Genomic DNA, 15,424 nt, shown 5'->3' on the forward strand with positions numbered 1-15,424 from the left:
TTTCGTATATTATAAATACTATAAGATATCACAATTTATATAATTTTAATACTATTCACAATTATAATTTAATACATTACTTTTTGTTCTGTCATATTCCCTGATACTCTTTTTTTATACTACTTAACTTCAAGAATATTGTCTTCTTTTGAGTCTAAAACTATATATGTAATAGTCATTTGAAAATTATAAAGTAGTAGGTAATTTTTTCTGGGTAATATGAATTTCATTCATGATTCTGTTCCTAAATTCTAACTATGATTAAATAAGATGAAAATTAATCAAGTTTTATTTCCTGTCTTGTATTGTTATTTTTTGTGGGGGCATCTCAGGCAATAATGACTATTTTTAAAAAAATTTTTATTGGAGTATAGTTGATTTACAGTGTTTTGTTAGTTTCATGTGTGCACCAAAGTAAATCAGTTATCTATCTATCTATCTATCTATCTATCTATATATATATATATCCACTTTTTTTAGATTCTTTTCCCATATAAGCCATTACAGAGTATTGAGCAGAGCTCCCTGTGCTATACAGTAGGTCCTTATTAGTTATCTGTTTTATATATTATAGTAATGTGTATATGTCAGTCCCAATGTCCCAATTTATCCATACCCCTGTATTAGTACTTTTAATGAATAATAAAATCATTAAATATCTTGCAGCAAGGAAGAGAAACATAGTTTTACATAGACTGTAAATAATCAAGATTAGATTGTGTATATTTTGTGCATTTCTTACTTAGAGGCATAGAACACAATCTTCCTCCTTGGAGATTCTACTTTTACCATTGAGTTGGGAATTCTTATTATGTAGATATGCTATGCTATGCTAAGTCACTTCAGTCGTGTCCGACTCTGTGTGACTCCATAGACAGCAGCCTACCAGGCTCCCCTGTCCCTGGGATTCTCTAGGCAAGAACACTGGGGTGGGTTGCCATTTCCTTCTTCAATGCATGAAAGTGAAAAGTGAAAGGGAAGTCGCTCAGTCACGTCCGACTCTTAGCGACCCCATGGACTGCAGCCTACCAGGCTCCTCCATCCATGGGATTTTCCAGGTAAGAGTACTGGAGTGGGGTGCCACTGCCTTCTCCGATTATGTAGATAAATAGGTGCTTAAGTAGTTTTTGGTGATGATTTTTTTTTAATATTTTTAAAAATATATTTTTGATGATTTTTCTTTACTTTCAAGGTAACAGTGTTCTCATAATTATTTACAGTTTTTCATAGGTAAGGGCATATAAACATATCTTATGTCTTCCCATCTTGTGTAAGTTTTTCAGCCAATATCAGCCTCTGCAAAACTTTACATGAATCCTTATGCAGAAACAGAGCTCAAAACACCTAAACTTGATTGGAACATAGAAGTACAAAATATTGCAATTGAACTGACCAAACCTCAGGTAAGATTCATTTAAGGACTTCCAGCTTTGAGTAGCCTTGAATCTCAACAGCTTTTGTCCTCTGTGACTGTTCTTTCTTCACTGCTCTGGTGGTTCTTTTGGTTTGTTATTGTTGAGTTTTGATTCCTCAAAATAGATTGTATGTATTATTTTAAAATAAATACCAAATATAAGAAATAGTTTTCTTTCATTTTTTATGATTTTCATCTTATTGGTAGAGAATCCTGCCAAATTATAGTATATGGCATGGTTCCATTTAATTCCCAGTTCTTGATGAAAAATTTTAATGGTTTTATTTTCCTTCCTCAGATTTTAATAGCAGACACTCTTACATTAAATATTGTTTACTTAATTTTTAGAACAGCTGTGTTGGCAGTTTTTTTTCCTTTACTTGTTTCTCAAGTTTGGTTATGTACCTAAGGAGTTTCAATAACTAATTTGGAGAACTGGAAGTGAAAGGAGGATGAGGGCTTTATAGTTAATTGAACTTTTGGCTCAGTGCAGTCCAGTACACATATAATGCAAGTTATATGTGGAATTTTAAATTTTCTAGTAACTACATTAGCAAAGTAAGAAAAGAGGAAATTAATTACTAAAATTAATAACATTTTATTTAACTTAACCTACCCAAATATTATCATTTCAACATGTGAAAAGTGAAGTCACTCAGTTGTGTCCAGCTCTTTGCATCCCCACGGACTGTAGTCTACCAGGCTCCTCTGTCCATGGGATTTTCCAGGCAAGAGAACTGGAGTTGGGTGCCATTTCCTTCTCCATAGGATCTTCCTGACCCATGAATCAAACCCGTGTCTCCTGCATCGTAGGCTTTACCATCTGAGCCACCAGGGAAGTGGTGATTACATTTCAACATGTAATCAAAATTAGAAATTGTTACAATATTTTATATCCTTTTATCTTTTAAGTCTTCAAAATTTGGAGTATGTTTTACACTTACAAATACATTTAAGTTCATGCTATCCACATGATAAGTACTGGTTACTCTTAGGTTAGACCTCTCCTTTCTTTATCTTCTCATTGTGTGTGTGTGTGTTTTCCTCCATGTGAGTTGTTTGTATTGGTGGTTAAATAATTTTATCTTGCTTTAGTTATGCAATAATTCCCTGGAGCAATTTGGAAACTTAGCTTATAGGTTGCCACTACTTGAAATGATGGTCCAGAGGAAAGTATGTTTGGTTTTAGCACTAAGCGAGTTTCATGTCAGTAGTAACAGATACCGTATTTCATTGGTTCTAAGATTTACATTTATATCACACTTTAATATATCTGAAAATGGCATGTATATTATTATTAGTGGTATGATGTTTAATCAGCAGTGCTTAATATTATCTTACAATTGGTGGTTTCTTAACTTTGATGAAATATATTATTGAATTACCAAGCAGCTATGGTATTCATTGTTCAGATAATTTGAAATCTCACTAGGCAGAAAATATAATAAAATTTGGTATTTATCCATGTTGTGATGTAACAGATGTAACTTGGTTTTTGTTTTTATAGTACTTAAGTATGATCGACCTTTTGGAGTCAGTGGATTACATGGTTAGAAATGCTCCTTACAGAAAATATAAGCCTTATTTACCACTTCATACCAATGGTCGACAATGGTAAGTTAGAATTTTTAAAAAAATATTTTATGTAATCATATGATTAGGAACTCTCAGAGCTAACAGACCTTGAAAGACATGTAACAAAGCCACTTTTTTTTTTAATAGACATTAGAGGGCTTTTATATTATGTCCTTGTTACTTTTTTTATAAACACATTCTCCTGTACTCTTGCTCCTAGATTAAATTCTTAACTCAGCATTCAAGACTTTCAACATTTTTTTGATCATATTGCCCTTCAGTCATGCATGTGAACTCAGTGTCACAAATATATTGGGATATTATTAATTTCACACAGCATGTCATTTTGTGTCTCTATTATTTTGCTTTGACACACCCTCTTCCTCGAATGGTTTGCTTATTTCATAATGTATTTAAGTCAGAGAATTGAAGTATTGGGGAACTGAAATATTATGGCTGAACCTTTGTAAGAATACAGTTAATAAGAACAAAATAAGTAACAGTGTAGCTGTAAAATGTCAGTGCTGTTTTCCTGCTTTTTAAACCTTCATATTCCAATGTGCATTAACAAAATTTGGTTTACAGGTGGAAATATGCAATCGATTCTGTTCTTGAAGTTCATATAAGAAGGTATACACGGATGTGGTCATGGAGTAACATAAAAAAACACAGGCAATTGCTCAAGAATTATAAAAGTGCCTATAAAAATAAGCTAACCCAGACTAAAGTCCCAGAAGAAATACAGAAACAAATTCAGGTATATCTTGCATGTATTGGGAAGGTGTTATTTGTTAAATCATCCTTAAGTATTAATTTTTCTAGATATAAATTTAAAGACAATTTTAGGAAGAACAATACTGAGTTCTTTTTGAGAGAACTGTATGGAAAATGCAAAGTGTTTTTACCTGTTTTTTCCCTTTAAAAATACCTTGCTAATATCAGCCTACTATAAACTATTTGGAGAAACGTGTTTAGTTTTTATAATAATAATATTTAGAAAATCAGTATCAGAGCTGTTTGAGTATGTAATTATTATTAGCTAAATATGTATTGTTTGTTTTGTTAGTGGCTTTTTTTTAAGAGTTCAGAGTATTTGTAAAAAAATAGTTCTTATTCCTTAAGATAGGAGTCTTATTTACCCTCTTTTGAAATACAGAAAAACACTGTACTAAATATATAATTTATTTGTAAAAAAAATAGTTCTTATTCCTTAAGATAGGGGTCTTATTTACCCGCTTTTGAAATACAGAAAAACACTGTACTAAATATTTAATTTGCTGAATATCATCTGGTCTTGATTATATCACTATTTTTGCCATAAATTCATAATGTAAAGAATTAATTGTTATTCTGAAATATATGACAATCACTAGTATTATATATTAGGAAAAGCATCAATTTTCTCAACATCTTAGATCTGTTATTTTCATGTATAAAATGGAGATAGTATGTATCTTACACTCTTGTGGGAATTGCATGAAATAACAGATAGAACATCTGACAAATAGGTCATCCAGTACATGTTAGATTCCCCTTACATAAATTCCCCAAGTCAGTTTCTGCTTTGGCATACTTGACTTGAAGAATTTTACATTCTTAAATTTTGTATTTTATTAAGGTGACTTTAGTATAATGATTGTAAAATAGCATGGAGAAGAGGGAGTCCAAAGTAACAACCATAAGGCCAATACCTAAAACAGGTCCCCCTCTTAAATATTTTTGTTTCCATTTGCATGTATGGCTGTCTCTATATTGTTTTGGTTTCATTAAAATTCTTACTTTCATATTTAATGAGGATTTACTTTTTTGCAAAACTATTTTCACATTGCAAAATGTAAAAATGTAAAAGCCAAATATCTGTTCAAATTTATACTTACACTTTCATTAGATCACAGATACTGTTTGTTCATGGACTGGAATAAGCCTAGAAATATATATGAAAAAAATTTAATGACCATTTTCTTTGTTTACAAATTTGTTTACAAATGTCCCTTTGTTTTATAGGACTTGGAGAAGATACTAGATGTTTTTAACATAATTTTAGCAAGGCAACAAGCACAAGTTGAGGTAATCATTTTTATTAGCTGATTTTATGTTTTAAATGGGTTAATACTACTCCTTTAAACCTGGAATCAAGAATTTAAGTTGCTTAGAAAGTTGTTTAAATTTACTCAATTGATAATAAAGGTTGAATTTTCATGGCTCAGTCTCAGAAAAAATAAAATTGGAATATTGTGGGGGAAAAAACCTCAGTAGTATGAAGGGGGAAAATTCCTAATTTTATAACAAAATTTTTGCTGGTCCCCCAAAAGAAAGTAAGTAAAAGTCAAACAGTTCTAGCAACACAGAATGCAGGTGTTACCATTTTGATATGTAGGCTTCCAGTTGTTCTCTCATGCATATGTCCCTAGTTACTTATGCTTCGTAGCCCCTATTTCTTTCCCTTTATTTCCTCTTCCTTCCCTTCCTTCACCCATCTTCTTTTTTCCCTCCTTCTCTCTTCTCTTCCTTCCTTCCTTTTCTTTTTTTCTAAAATTGAATTCAGTCTCTTTGTAATACTTTCAGTACTTACAATCTTTTTGTAGTAATAATTACTGACTTACCTTACGTGGTAACTTCTCCTCTTTGTTTCTTGTCATTTCTATTATTCTGTAACATAACTTTTCTGGTAATTAAGATACAGTTAGGGAGATGGTGATGAACATGCACACACTACTGTATTTAACGTGGATCACCCATAAGGACCCACTGTATAGCAGATGGAATTCTGCTCAGTGTTATGTAGCAGCCTGGATGCGAGGCGAGTTTGGGGGAGAATGTATACATATGTATGTGTGGCTGAGTCCCTTGCTGTTCACCTGAAACTGTCACAGCATTGTTCATCGGCTTTGTTGTTGTTCAGTCGCCCAGTCGTGTTTGGCTCTTTGCGACCCCATGTACTGCAGCATACCAGGGCTCCCTTTCCCTCACCACCTCCCAGAGTTTGTCCAGTCCATGTCTGATTTTCACTGGTGATGCCATCCAACCATCTCACCCTCTGTCACCGCCTTCTCCTCCTGCCTTCAATCTTTCTCAGCATCAGGGGCTTTTCCAATGAGTTTGGCTCTCTTAAGGTGCATTTCAGCAGAGCACTGAAGAACATGAGGGAGTCAACCAGAAAGATACCTGAGGAAAAAGTATACCAGGAATAAGTAGTAGAGCAAGCTGAAAGGTTTTGGGCTAGGAGCACATCTGACTCATTCAGGGTTCTAAGTAGAGTGGTGAAAGAGAGGAGACACCGGTGGCTGTGGTTAGTGAGGTCAGAGAAGTGAGGTGCTAGAGGAGGGGAGAGGTGCTTGTCAGTATTGAGGAGGATGTCAGATTGTGGAAAGTGTTATAAGCAGTTGTGTGGATTTGGGCTTATATTCTGAGTTGAGGAGCTATTTTGAGAACAGAATGATATAATCCAATGTAGATTTTTAAACATTACTCTGGCTGCTCCTTTGAAAACAAAAGCCCATAGAGGGACAACAAGGATGAAAGCAGGGAGGACAATTAGGATGCTATTGAAATATTTGAGGTGAGAGATAATAGAAGTTTGGCTGAGAGTAGTGGCAGTGGAGGTGATGAGAAAGGCTCAAACCCTGGAAATATTTTGAAGATAGAGCCAATATTTCCCATCTAATTAGATATGGGTTTTATGAAAGAGAGGTTGAAAGTGACTATAGGGATTTAGGCTTGGAGCAGTTGGGAAGGATGGAGTTGCCGTGAAATGGGATGGGGAAGACTAGATGGAACATGCTTGGGTGAGATGGGAGAAGATCAGGAGTTCTTTCTGGGACTGATGATTTAAGCTATCATATATTAACTTGGAGATAGGGAGTATGCAGTTGGATGCATGAATGTGGAGTTTGGAAGAGAGGTCTGTGCTGGATATATATGCACATTTAGAAGGGGTCAGAACATAGATGTTATTTAAAAAGCCATGGCATTGGATGAGATCACCTAAGTTAGAGTACCTGGAGCTTAGAGTACCTGGAGTCCAAAGACCCAAAGTCTATGTATTGTTTATAGGTCAAAGAAGTGAGAGCCGTGGTTACCATGGAGGAGTTGCCAGAGAGGTAGGCTGAAAGCGCTATGACTGTAATAACCTCAAAGTCAAGTGAAGAAAAGATGTCAGGGAACAGGAAGTGATCAGCTGTGACAGATGCATCTCATTGGGCAACTGAAATAAGGACTGAGGATTTATCAAATTTGGGATGTTTCAGCCATTATTTCTTCAAATAATTTTTTAGTTCCTATTTCTTCCTTCTTTCCTTCTTGGTCTCCAAATTTCAAATGTGTATATGTGTATATATATATAATATACACACATACACACATATATGTGTGTGTGTATATATGTATATATACACACAACACAAACATGTATGTGACCATAGGTTCTTGAGGTCTTGTTCATTTTTTTCCTTTAATCTTTTTTTCCTCTCTGTTCTTTTGATTGGATAGTTTCTCTTAATCTCTTTTCAAGCTTACTTTTCCCTCTGTTATCTCCATTTTACCATTGAACCCATCTTCATTTTTTTATTTCAGATATTGTATCTTCCAGGTCTAGAATTCTTACTGAATTCCTTTTTATAGTTTCCATTTCTCTACCGAAAATTTCAGTCTTTTTAGTAATTTCTAAAAGCAGAGACATTACTTTGCCAACAAAGGTCCATCTAGTCAAGGCTATGGTTTTTCCTGTGGTCATGTATGGATGTGAAAGTTGGACTGTGGAGAAAGCTGAGCACGGAAGAATTGATGCTTTTGAACTGTGGTGTTGGAGAAGACTCTTGAGAGTCCCTTAGACTGCAAGGAGATCCAACCAGTCCATTTTAAAGGAAATCAGTCCTGGGTGTTCTTTGGAAGGACTGATGCTAAAGCTGAAACTCCAGTACTTTGGCCACCTCATGCGAAGAGTTGACTCATTGGAAAAGACGGATGCTGGGAGGGATTGGGGGCAGGAGGAGAAGGGGACGACAGAGGATGAGATGGCTGGATTGCATCACCGACTTGATGGACATGAGTTTGGGTGAACTCTGGGAGTTGGTGATGGACAGGGAGGCCTGGTGTGCTGCAATTCATGAGGTTGCAAAGAGTCGGACACCACTGAGCGACTGAACTGAATGTATTTCTGTTTATCTCATGTAACATGGATACAGTGACCCTGTGATAGTTTAAACATCTTGATTATATGAGTATTGGCATCTGTAGACTTTTCCCCTTGAGAAATGGTCACATTTTTCTTTTTTTCTTTGTCTGTTTTGTTTTTGTATGTCAGGTAATTTTGGATTGTATTCTGGATGATGTGACTGTTATATTATGTGTCCTTTGGAAAATGTTTGATATTTTGTATTAACACACAGTCTGGTTTGGTTTTGATTTTAAGTTGGGTTTTGCCTTCTGTGGATAGTGGTTTAAATCTCAGTTCAGTTCTTTCAGCCTTTGGTGTGATGGTTTGAGTCTGTTTTGCACATGAGTAATACAGGAGTTTGAGACTTGTGCAGATGATTTATATCCTGCTTCAGGTCTCTAAACTTTCGCTGCTTTCATTTAGATCAGTTTCATACTGAACTGAAAGTTCATCATTGGAGTTAGCCATGAAGAAATCATTTAAAGAGCAAATTTTATGGGATATTATAGGTAGAAATTTGATAGGAATGAGAGAAGGTGGAAGATGAGGAATTGGAGAGAGTAAGCACAGGCAGTCCTGATACTTCATTGTAAGTGGAAAACAAGATAAAGGGTGGCAACTGGTGGGCATTGTGAAGTCAAGGAAAGGTTTTCTAAGTTACTTTTGTGGCTCAGACGGTAAAGAAACTGTCTGCAATGCAGGAGACCCGGGTTCAATCCCTGGGTAGGGAAGATCCCTTGAAGAAGGGAATGGCAACCCACTCCAGTATTCTTGCCTAGAGAATTTCATGGACAGAGGAGCCTGATGAGCTACAGTCTATGGAATTGCAGAGAATCGGACATGACTGAGTAACTAACACTTTTGTTTCTTTAAAAAAAAATACTGTGTTCTGTTTTATGTAGTATTCCATAGAATTGTTTATCCAACATAATTTTGAATAACTGACTCATATTCCATTCTGTTCGTGCACTGGAATTTGCTTCACAATTTCCTCCTGGTTATATTTAATTATAAATGACACTACAGTGAATAGCCTTGTCGTCACATTTTCCGAAGCATTTCTAATTTTTTTAAGGACAAATTCCCCAAGGTGGGTCGGAGAGTGTCTGAGTATTTTAAAAGGTATTTGCTACTGCTGTGGATTGTTCCTATGAATTAGAGGAGTAGTTTTCCAGAAGAAACAGTTAATTCCAATCCTCCTTAAATTAAGTGGCTTCAATTTAATTGGTATTCTTAATAACACTTACCAGTTGCTTGAAAATTGAAGGAAGAAGATAAATTAGTTGTTGTAGCTAAAGAAGGGCGGGATGTAGATAAAGAGATGACAATTAGATTCATCCCAAATTGATGCTTTTTCATTATAATAGAAAATCTGCAGGGCCAGAGAGTTTAGAATGTGGGCTGAGGATTGGCTAAAGTTATTTACCTTGGCCCCTTAGCTAGATAAGGAAGGGAAGTGAAGGCAACAGAGGTGGTATTTAGGAAAAAGTGAAAGGGATCTGCATCCCTCTTCATATTAGGTTTTATACACATTGTAAAAGTTCTTTTTGGTCTCATATAGATATATTTTACTGTGGAAAATAAAAATGCATACTAATCTATGCTAGGAGAACAAAGAAATTAATTATTATTTCATATAGAATACAAACCAGCCAGCTATATATTTTTTTTACCCATTGCATTTCTAACTCTTGAAGATGGATAAAGCTTGACAAAAGATAGTTACAACTGAGATATAATGGAAAACATTAATGATTTTGTGGACAGATACAAACCTGTTTCCCTATATAATATCTACTTGTCAAAGATAGCTTAGTTTAAATTGAGTTGTTAATCAAACTATTCTCTTTACTATATAATTCAGCTCTTTTCTTTAACTTTGCTTTTGGATTATTTCACTTTTTGGTATACACTGAAGCTTGCAGTATGTTACCAATTCACTACCAATTTAAAATATTTTAAATTTAAAGTGGCAAAATTATTTACTTATTCAGGGAATGAGAAGAGTCTAAATTACTTAACCCCTTCATTCTTTTTATCCTTTCGTTTTCCACTCTTGAGTTATTCATCTGTATTTTACTAAAAAGGGGTGAAGACAAGGAGCAGCAGATAAGCCAAGATTTGTTGAGAAAGAGGATGAAATGAGATTTGAGCACTTTTTAATTTTATTTATATTCTGTCCCCAAACTATGTTCATAGTTAGCAAGTCAACAGTGTGTATGGATTATGAAATGGGATTGTTAAATTTTATTTTTGAGATCACGTATCTTCCTTTCAGGGAACTTTTCATTTTAAAAACCTGCTTTCCTCTTGACTTCTTACCTTATAAATTTAGAAAACACATTGCTCAGAAGAATTTTACTTGAAACTTTATCTGAATCACTCACAAAATGCAGCTTCATCAGAAAGCTGTCAGTACGTGTGGAAAGTAATTAATAGTGAGATTGTATTAACCAGATAATGCTGAGAATCAGTTCAGAAGGAACTAGCTGTATTGACTGCTTTTAACTTTATGTAGTGTTAAAAAAAATGTAACCACTGTTCTTACCTGCCTGGACCTGAAAGTGAAGAGGGCATTTATTCTTTAATTAAATTTTTTGATTTTTAATTTTTAGGTGATTCGATCAGGGCAAAAATTGAAGAAAAAGTCTACTGACACAGCTGAGAAACGTGGAGGCTGGTTTAGTGGGTTTTGGAGTAAGAAGGAATCTAAGAAAAAAGATGAAGAATCTTTGATTCCTGAAAGTAAGTTCCAAGTCTTATGACTTATTGCACACTGGTAAGGAAAAAATATATAAATTCTGCTTTAGCTAGTTAGTTGAATTTTATTCTGTAATAATTTTGAAGTAAAAGTAGCTCAGTATAGTAAACATATAAGCAGATATATCAGGATGAAACGTTTCCATGTTTATTTAAAAGGAAGCTTTGAATTTTTGAGAAAAGTCATTTGTGTAAAAATTTGAAAATTGAAATTCAAAAATCTCACATGTGGCATTCTTTATTGTTACTTTTTACATGGATATTTAATTAGATATTTCACTTAATTTTTAAAATACTTAGGAAATTGTAAAATTTCTATGTGACACATGAATTGCCTTAATGTTATGTCTGCATTTTCTTGACCTAAATAAGCAAAATACATGATCTTTAACAAGTCAACATAGTATACTAGAGGAAATTACTTTGCTGCTTTTGCTTCAGCATTTGTGTCTATAAATTTAGGCCACCTGTTAATTTGTTTTGATTTTATTCACAGTCTCTGTAAAACTGAAGCAGTTGATTTCTTAAAATATTGTCTTTTTATAGCTATTGATGACCTTATGACACCAGAGGAAAAAGATAAGCTCTTCACGGCTATTGGTTATAGTGAGAGCACCCACAACCTAACTTTACCCAAGCAGGTAATTATTTAGGTGGTAATTATTCAGGTGGTTTCATTTTTCTGTACTATCTTGAATTGGATTAAACAAGTATTGATTTTTAGAGTAGCTAATAAAAACATGTTGCAATTTGTTTCTGCTTTGTTCTTGTTCAGTCGCTAAGTCATGTCCGACTCTTTGCCACCTCATGGTCTGCAGCACACCAGGCTCCTCTGCCCTCCTCGACTTCCCAGAATTTGCTCAAATTCATGTCCATTGAGTTGGTGATGCTAATCCAGGACCACAGTGTGAAAGTTTTGCTTTACTGTTTGTTAAATGTTTCAGTCAGACCTTACCATTTAAAACTGTCTCCAACTTTCGGTATACTTGCTTTAATGAGTGTGAGAATAACCTGATAAAAAGTACTTATTGCAGAGGTAATTAAGTCTTTTAAAATTTTATCTTTCTTGTGTATGTGAAATAGAACTCCTGTATGAAAGAGTGAGCAAAATCAAAATGTGTTGCTCATTGGATTTGTCATAAAGCACAACTGTGTAATTACCATCAAGGTTAATTTATGGACCTTGGCAATAGATAGGGCATTATTTTGAGATCCATCTCTGTTCTTTGACTAGTTGTATTTTGCTCATTTTCATTGCTGTGTAGGTATTTTCATTTGGAAATACCACTTTATTCATACTTTTGTTGATTGGTATTTGGGTTGTTCCTGTTTTTTGGTTGTTATGCTATTAACAGCTTGTAAATGTCTTTTACTGGGTATATGAGGTTTTCTGCTCATTAAATCCTTTGTAATGGAATTGCTGTATCGTAGGATATGAGTATATTTAACTTTAATAGATTCTGCTAAATACTTTTCCAATGTGGAAAACATTTCTATCAATAGTATATGAGGATTCTCATTATTCCATGTCTTTACCAACTCTTATCATTATCAGTCCTTTAAATTTATCCATTCTAAATGGTGAGTATGTAGTATTTCATTGTGGTTTTAATTTGTATTTCTTGGATAACTGAAGAGGTTTTTCACTTTTTTGTATATCTTCTTTTGTGAAGTGACTTTTGAGTCTCTTGTTTCTTATTGGGTTGTCTTTTTCTTGATGATTTGTAGAAGCCTTTTATGTATTTGTTACATTAAATTACATGACATCCCTAGAAATTATTCATCTGATAACTGGAAGTTTGTAGCTTTGACTGCCTCCATGTATTTCCCCCAAACCCTGCTCCCTGTTCCTAGTAACCAACAGCCTATTCTCTGTTTTTGTGAGTCTTTTCTTTTTAGGTTCCACATGTAAATGACTTACTTCACTTAGCATAATGTCCTCAAGCTACATGCATGTTGTTGCAGGATTTCCTTCCTTTTTATGGCTAAATAATATACCATCATGTATATCCATACCACATTTTCTTTATTTTTTCATCTGTCCTTGGAAAGTTAGGCTGTTGGAGTGTCTTGGCTGTTGTGAATAATGCTGCGGTGAACGTGGGGGTGCACATATCTCTTTGGGATATTGATTTTATTTCCTTCAGGTAAATATCCAGATGTGGAATTGCTGGATCATATAGTATGTCTCTATTTAATTTTTGAGAAACCTCCTCATTGGTTTTTATACTGATGATACTAATTTGTGGGCTTCCCAGGTGGCTCAGTGGTAAGGAATCCTCCTACCAGTGCAGGAGACTCAGATTTAATCCTTGGGTTGGGAAGATCCCTTGGAGAGGGAAATGGCAACCCACTCTAGTGCTCTTGCCTGGGAAATTCCATGGACAGAGGAGCCTGGTGGGCTACCTTTTGTGAGGTCACAAAAGAGTTGGACAGGACTTAGTGACTAAACAACAACAGTACCAGTTTACATTCCCACCCACAGTGTACAAGGGTGGGAATGTAAATTGGCATAGAATGATAGCCATTCTAAGAGGTATGAAGGGATACCTCATTGTGTTTTTTTTTCCTAAAGTACATTGACTGTATTTTCCTCCATATAAAGCTATTGCTTAATCTTTTTAAGTTGAAGTATAGTTGATTTACACTATTATGTTAGTTTCAGGTGTACATCATAGTGATTTAATATTTTTATAGATTAGCCTCCATTTAAAGTTCTTAGGAAATAATGACTATATTTCCCTGTGACATATAATGTATCTCTGTTGCTTATTATTTTATATATAATAATTTGTACCTTTAACTGGATTATTTGTTCTTTTGCTGTTGAGTTATATGAGTTTCTTTTGTATTTTTCTTATTAACCCCTTATCAGGTATGTGGTATACAAATATTTTCTCCCATTCTGTTGATTGCATTTTCATTTTGTGATTTTTTTTTTTTCTGTGCAGAAGCTTTTTAGTTTGATGTTGTCCTGCTTGTTTATTTTTGCTTCTCTTCCTTCTGCTCAGTGTCATATCCATTGAATCATTGTCAAGATTGCCACCAAGGAGCTTTTTCTCTATGTTTTCTTCTAAGAGTTATAGTTTCAGGTCTTATATTTAAGTCATTAATCCGTTTCTAGTTATTTTTTTGTGAGCGGTGTAAGACAGGTGACCAATTTCATTCTTTTGCACATGAATATCCAGGTTTTTTAAGCACCATTTAATAAAGAATATCTTTGGCCTGTTGAATATTCTTGATTATTTTGTCAAATATTAATAGACCATATGTGTATGAATTTATGTCTGTGCTCTTGATTAAGTACTATTGGTCTGTGTGCCTATTCTAATGCTAGCACCATACTGTTCTGATTTCTGTAGCTTTGTAATATAGTTTGAAATTAGGACATGTTGTGCCTCTAGCTTTGGTTTTCTTTCCCCTCAAGATTGCTTTTGCTATTCATGGTCTCTTGTAGTTCCATGCAAAATGCCATTGAAGTCTCGTAGGGATTTCATTGAATCTATAGATTACTTTGGGTAGTATGTACATTTTAAGAATCCATAAATAAGACATAGCTTTTCTGTTTATGTTTTCTTTAGTTTCGTTCATGACTATCTTTTAGTTTTCAGTGTAGAGATCTTTCAGCTCTTTGGTTAAGTTTATTCCTAAGTATTTTATTGTTTTGTTTTTTTTTTGCTGTTATAAATGGGATCACTTAAATTTTTTTTCTCAAATAACTCAAGAAACACAACTGACTTTCATTTGTTAATTTTGTATCCTGCAACTTTACTGAATTTTTTCATTAGTTCTTTTTTTGATGGAATCAAGGGTTTTCTCTATGTAAGAGGATACCATGTGCAAAGACAGGAATTTTTCCTTCTTTCTTTCTAATTTGGATACATTTTGTTTCTTTTTCTTGCCTGATTGCTCTTGCTATCATATCAGATACTATGTTTAATAGTAGTAGTGAGAGTGGGCACCCTTGTTTTGTTCATAATCTTAGAGCAAGAACTTTTTTACCTTTCAACATTGAGTATGATATTAGCTGTGGGCTTGTCATGCTGAGGTTGATTCTTTCTATACCATATTCCTCGAGAGTTGTTATTTTGAATGGGTGTAGACTTGTGTCAAATGGTGTTTTTTTTTTTTTTTTAACCTATTGAAATAGTCATGTGATTTTTATCCTTTTATTCATGTGATGTGTTACATAAGTTATTTTCATTTGTTGAACCAACCTCACATCCTTGAGAGGAATCCTAATTGATTATGGTGTATGGTCTTTTTATCCACTCCTGCACTCTTGCCTGGAAAATTTCATGGACAGAGGAGCCTGGTAGGCTACAGTCCATGGGGTCGCAAAGTCAGACATGACTGAGCGACTTCACTTCCTTTCTTTCTTTGATTATTCATTCAATCTCCTTCATCATTGGTTTATTCAGATTTTCTGTTTCTTCATGATTCATTCTTGGTAGATTATATGTTTCTCAGTATTTATCAATTTCTTCTAGATTTTCCAATTTGTTGGTGGATAGCTGTTC

The 15,424-nt window shown here is 34.3% G+C and overlaps 1 protein-coding gene across 5 annotated transcripts in view; it reads left to right on the forward strand.

Annotated features, from left to right (window-relative positions):
• The window catches only part of VPS13C (vacuolar protein sorting 13 homolog C), a 181,463-nt gene that overhangs the window by 46,719 nt on the left and 119,320 nt on the right, over positions 1 to 15,424 (forward strand). For all 5 annotated transcript variants that reach the window (XR_011568837.1, XM_070797480.1, XM_070797481.1 and 2 more), the window contains 6 exons: positions 1,276 to 1,403; positions 2,922 to 3,028; positions 3,575 to 3,746; positions 4,994 to 5,056; positions 10,760 to 10,889; positions 11,451 to 11,545. Coding sequence is in view for 4 of the 5 variants with exons in the window: in XM_070797480.1 (XP_070653581.1) it covers positions 1,276 to 1,403; positions 2,922 to 3,028; positions 3,575 to 3,746; positions 4,994 to 5,056; positions 10,760 to 10,889; positions 11,451 to 11,545 (695 nt within the window). In the remaining variant the exon portion in view is untranslated. The remainder of the gene's footprint in view (positions 1 to 1,275; positions 1,404 to 2,921; positions 3,029 to 3,574; positions 3,747 to 4,993; positions 5,057 to 10,759; positions 10,890 to 11,450; positions 11,546 to 15,424) is intronic.

Source organism: Bos indicus, chromosome 10 (assembly GCF_029378745.1).
Source record: "Bos indicus isolate NIAB-ARS_2022 breed Sahiwal x Tharparkar chromosome 10, NIAB-ARS_B.indTharparkar_mat_pri_1.0, whole genome shotgun sequence".
In the NCBI taxonomy this organism is placed as follows: domain Eukaryota; kingdom Metazoa; phylum Chordata; class Mammalia; order Artiodactyla; family Bovidae; genus Bos; species Bos indicus.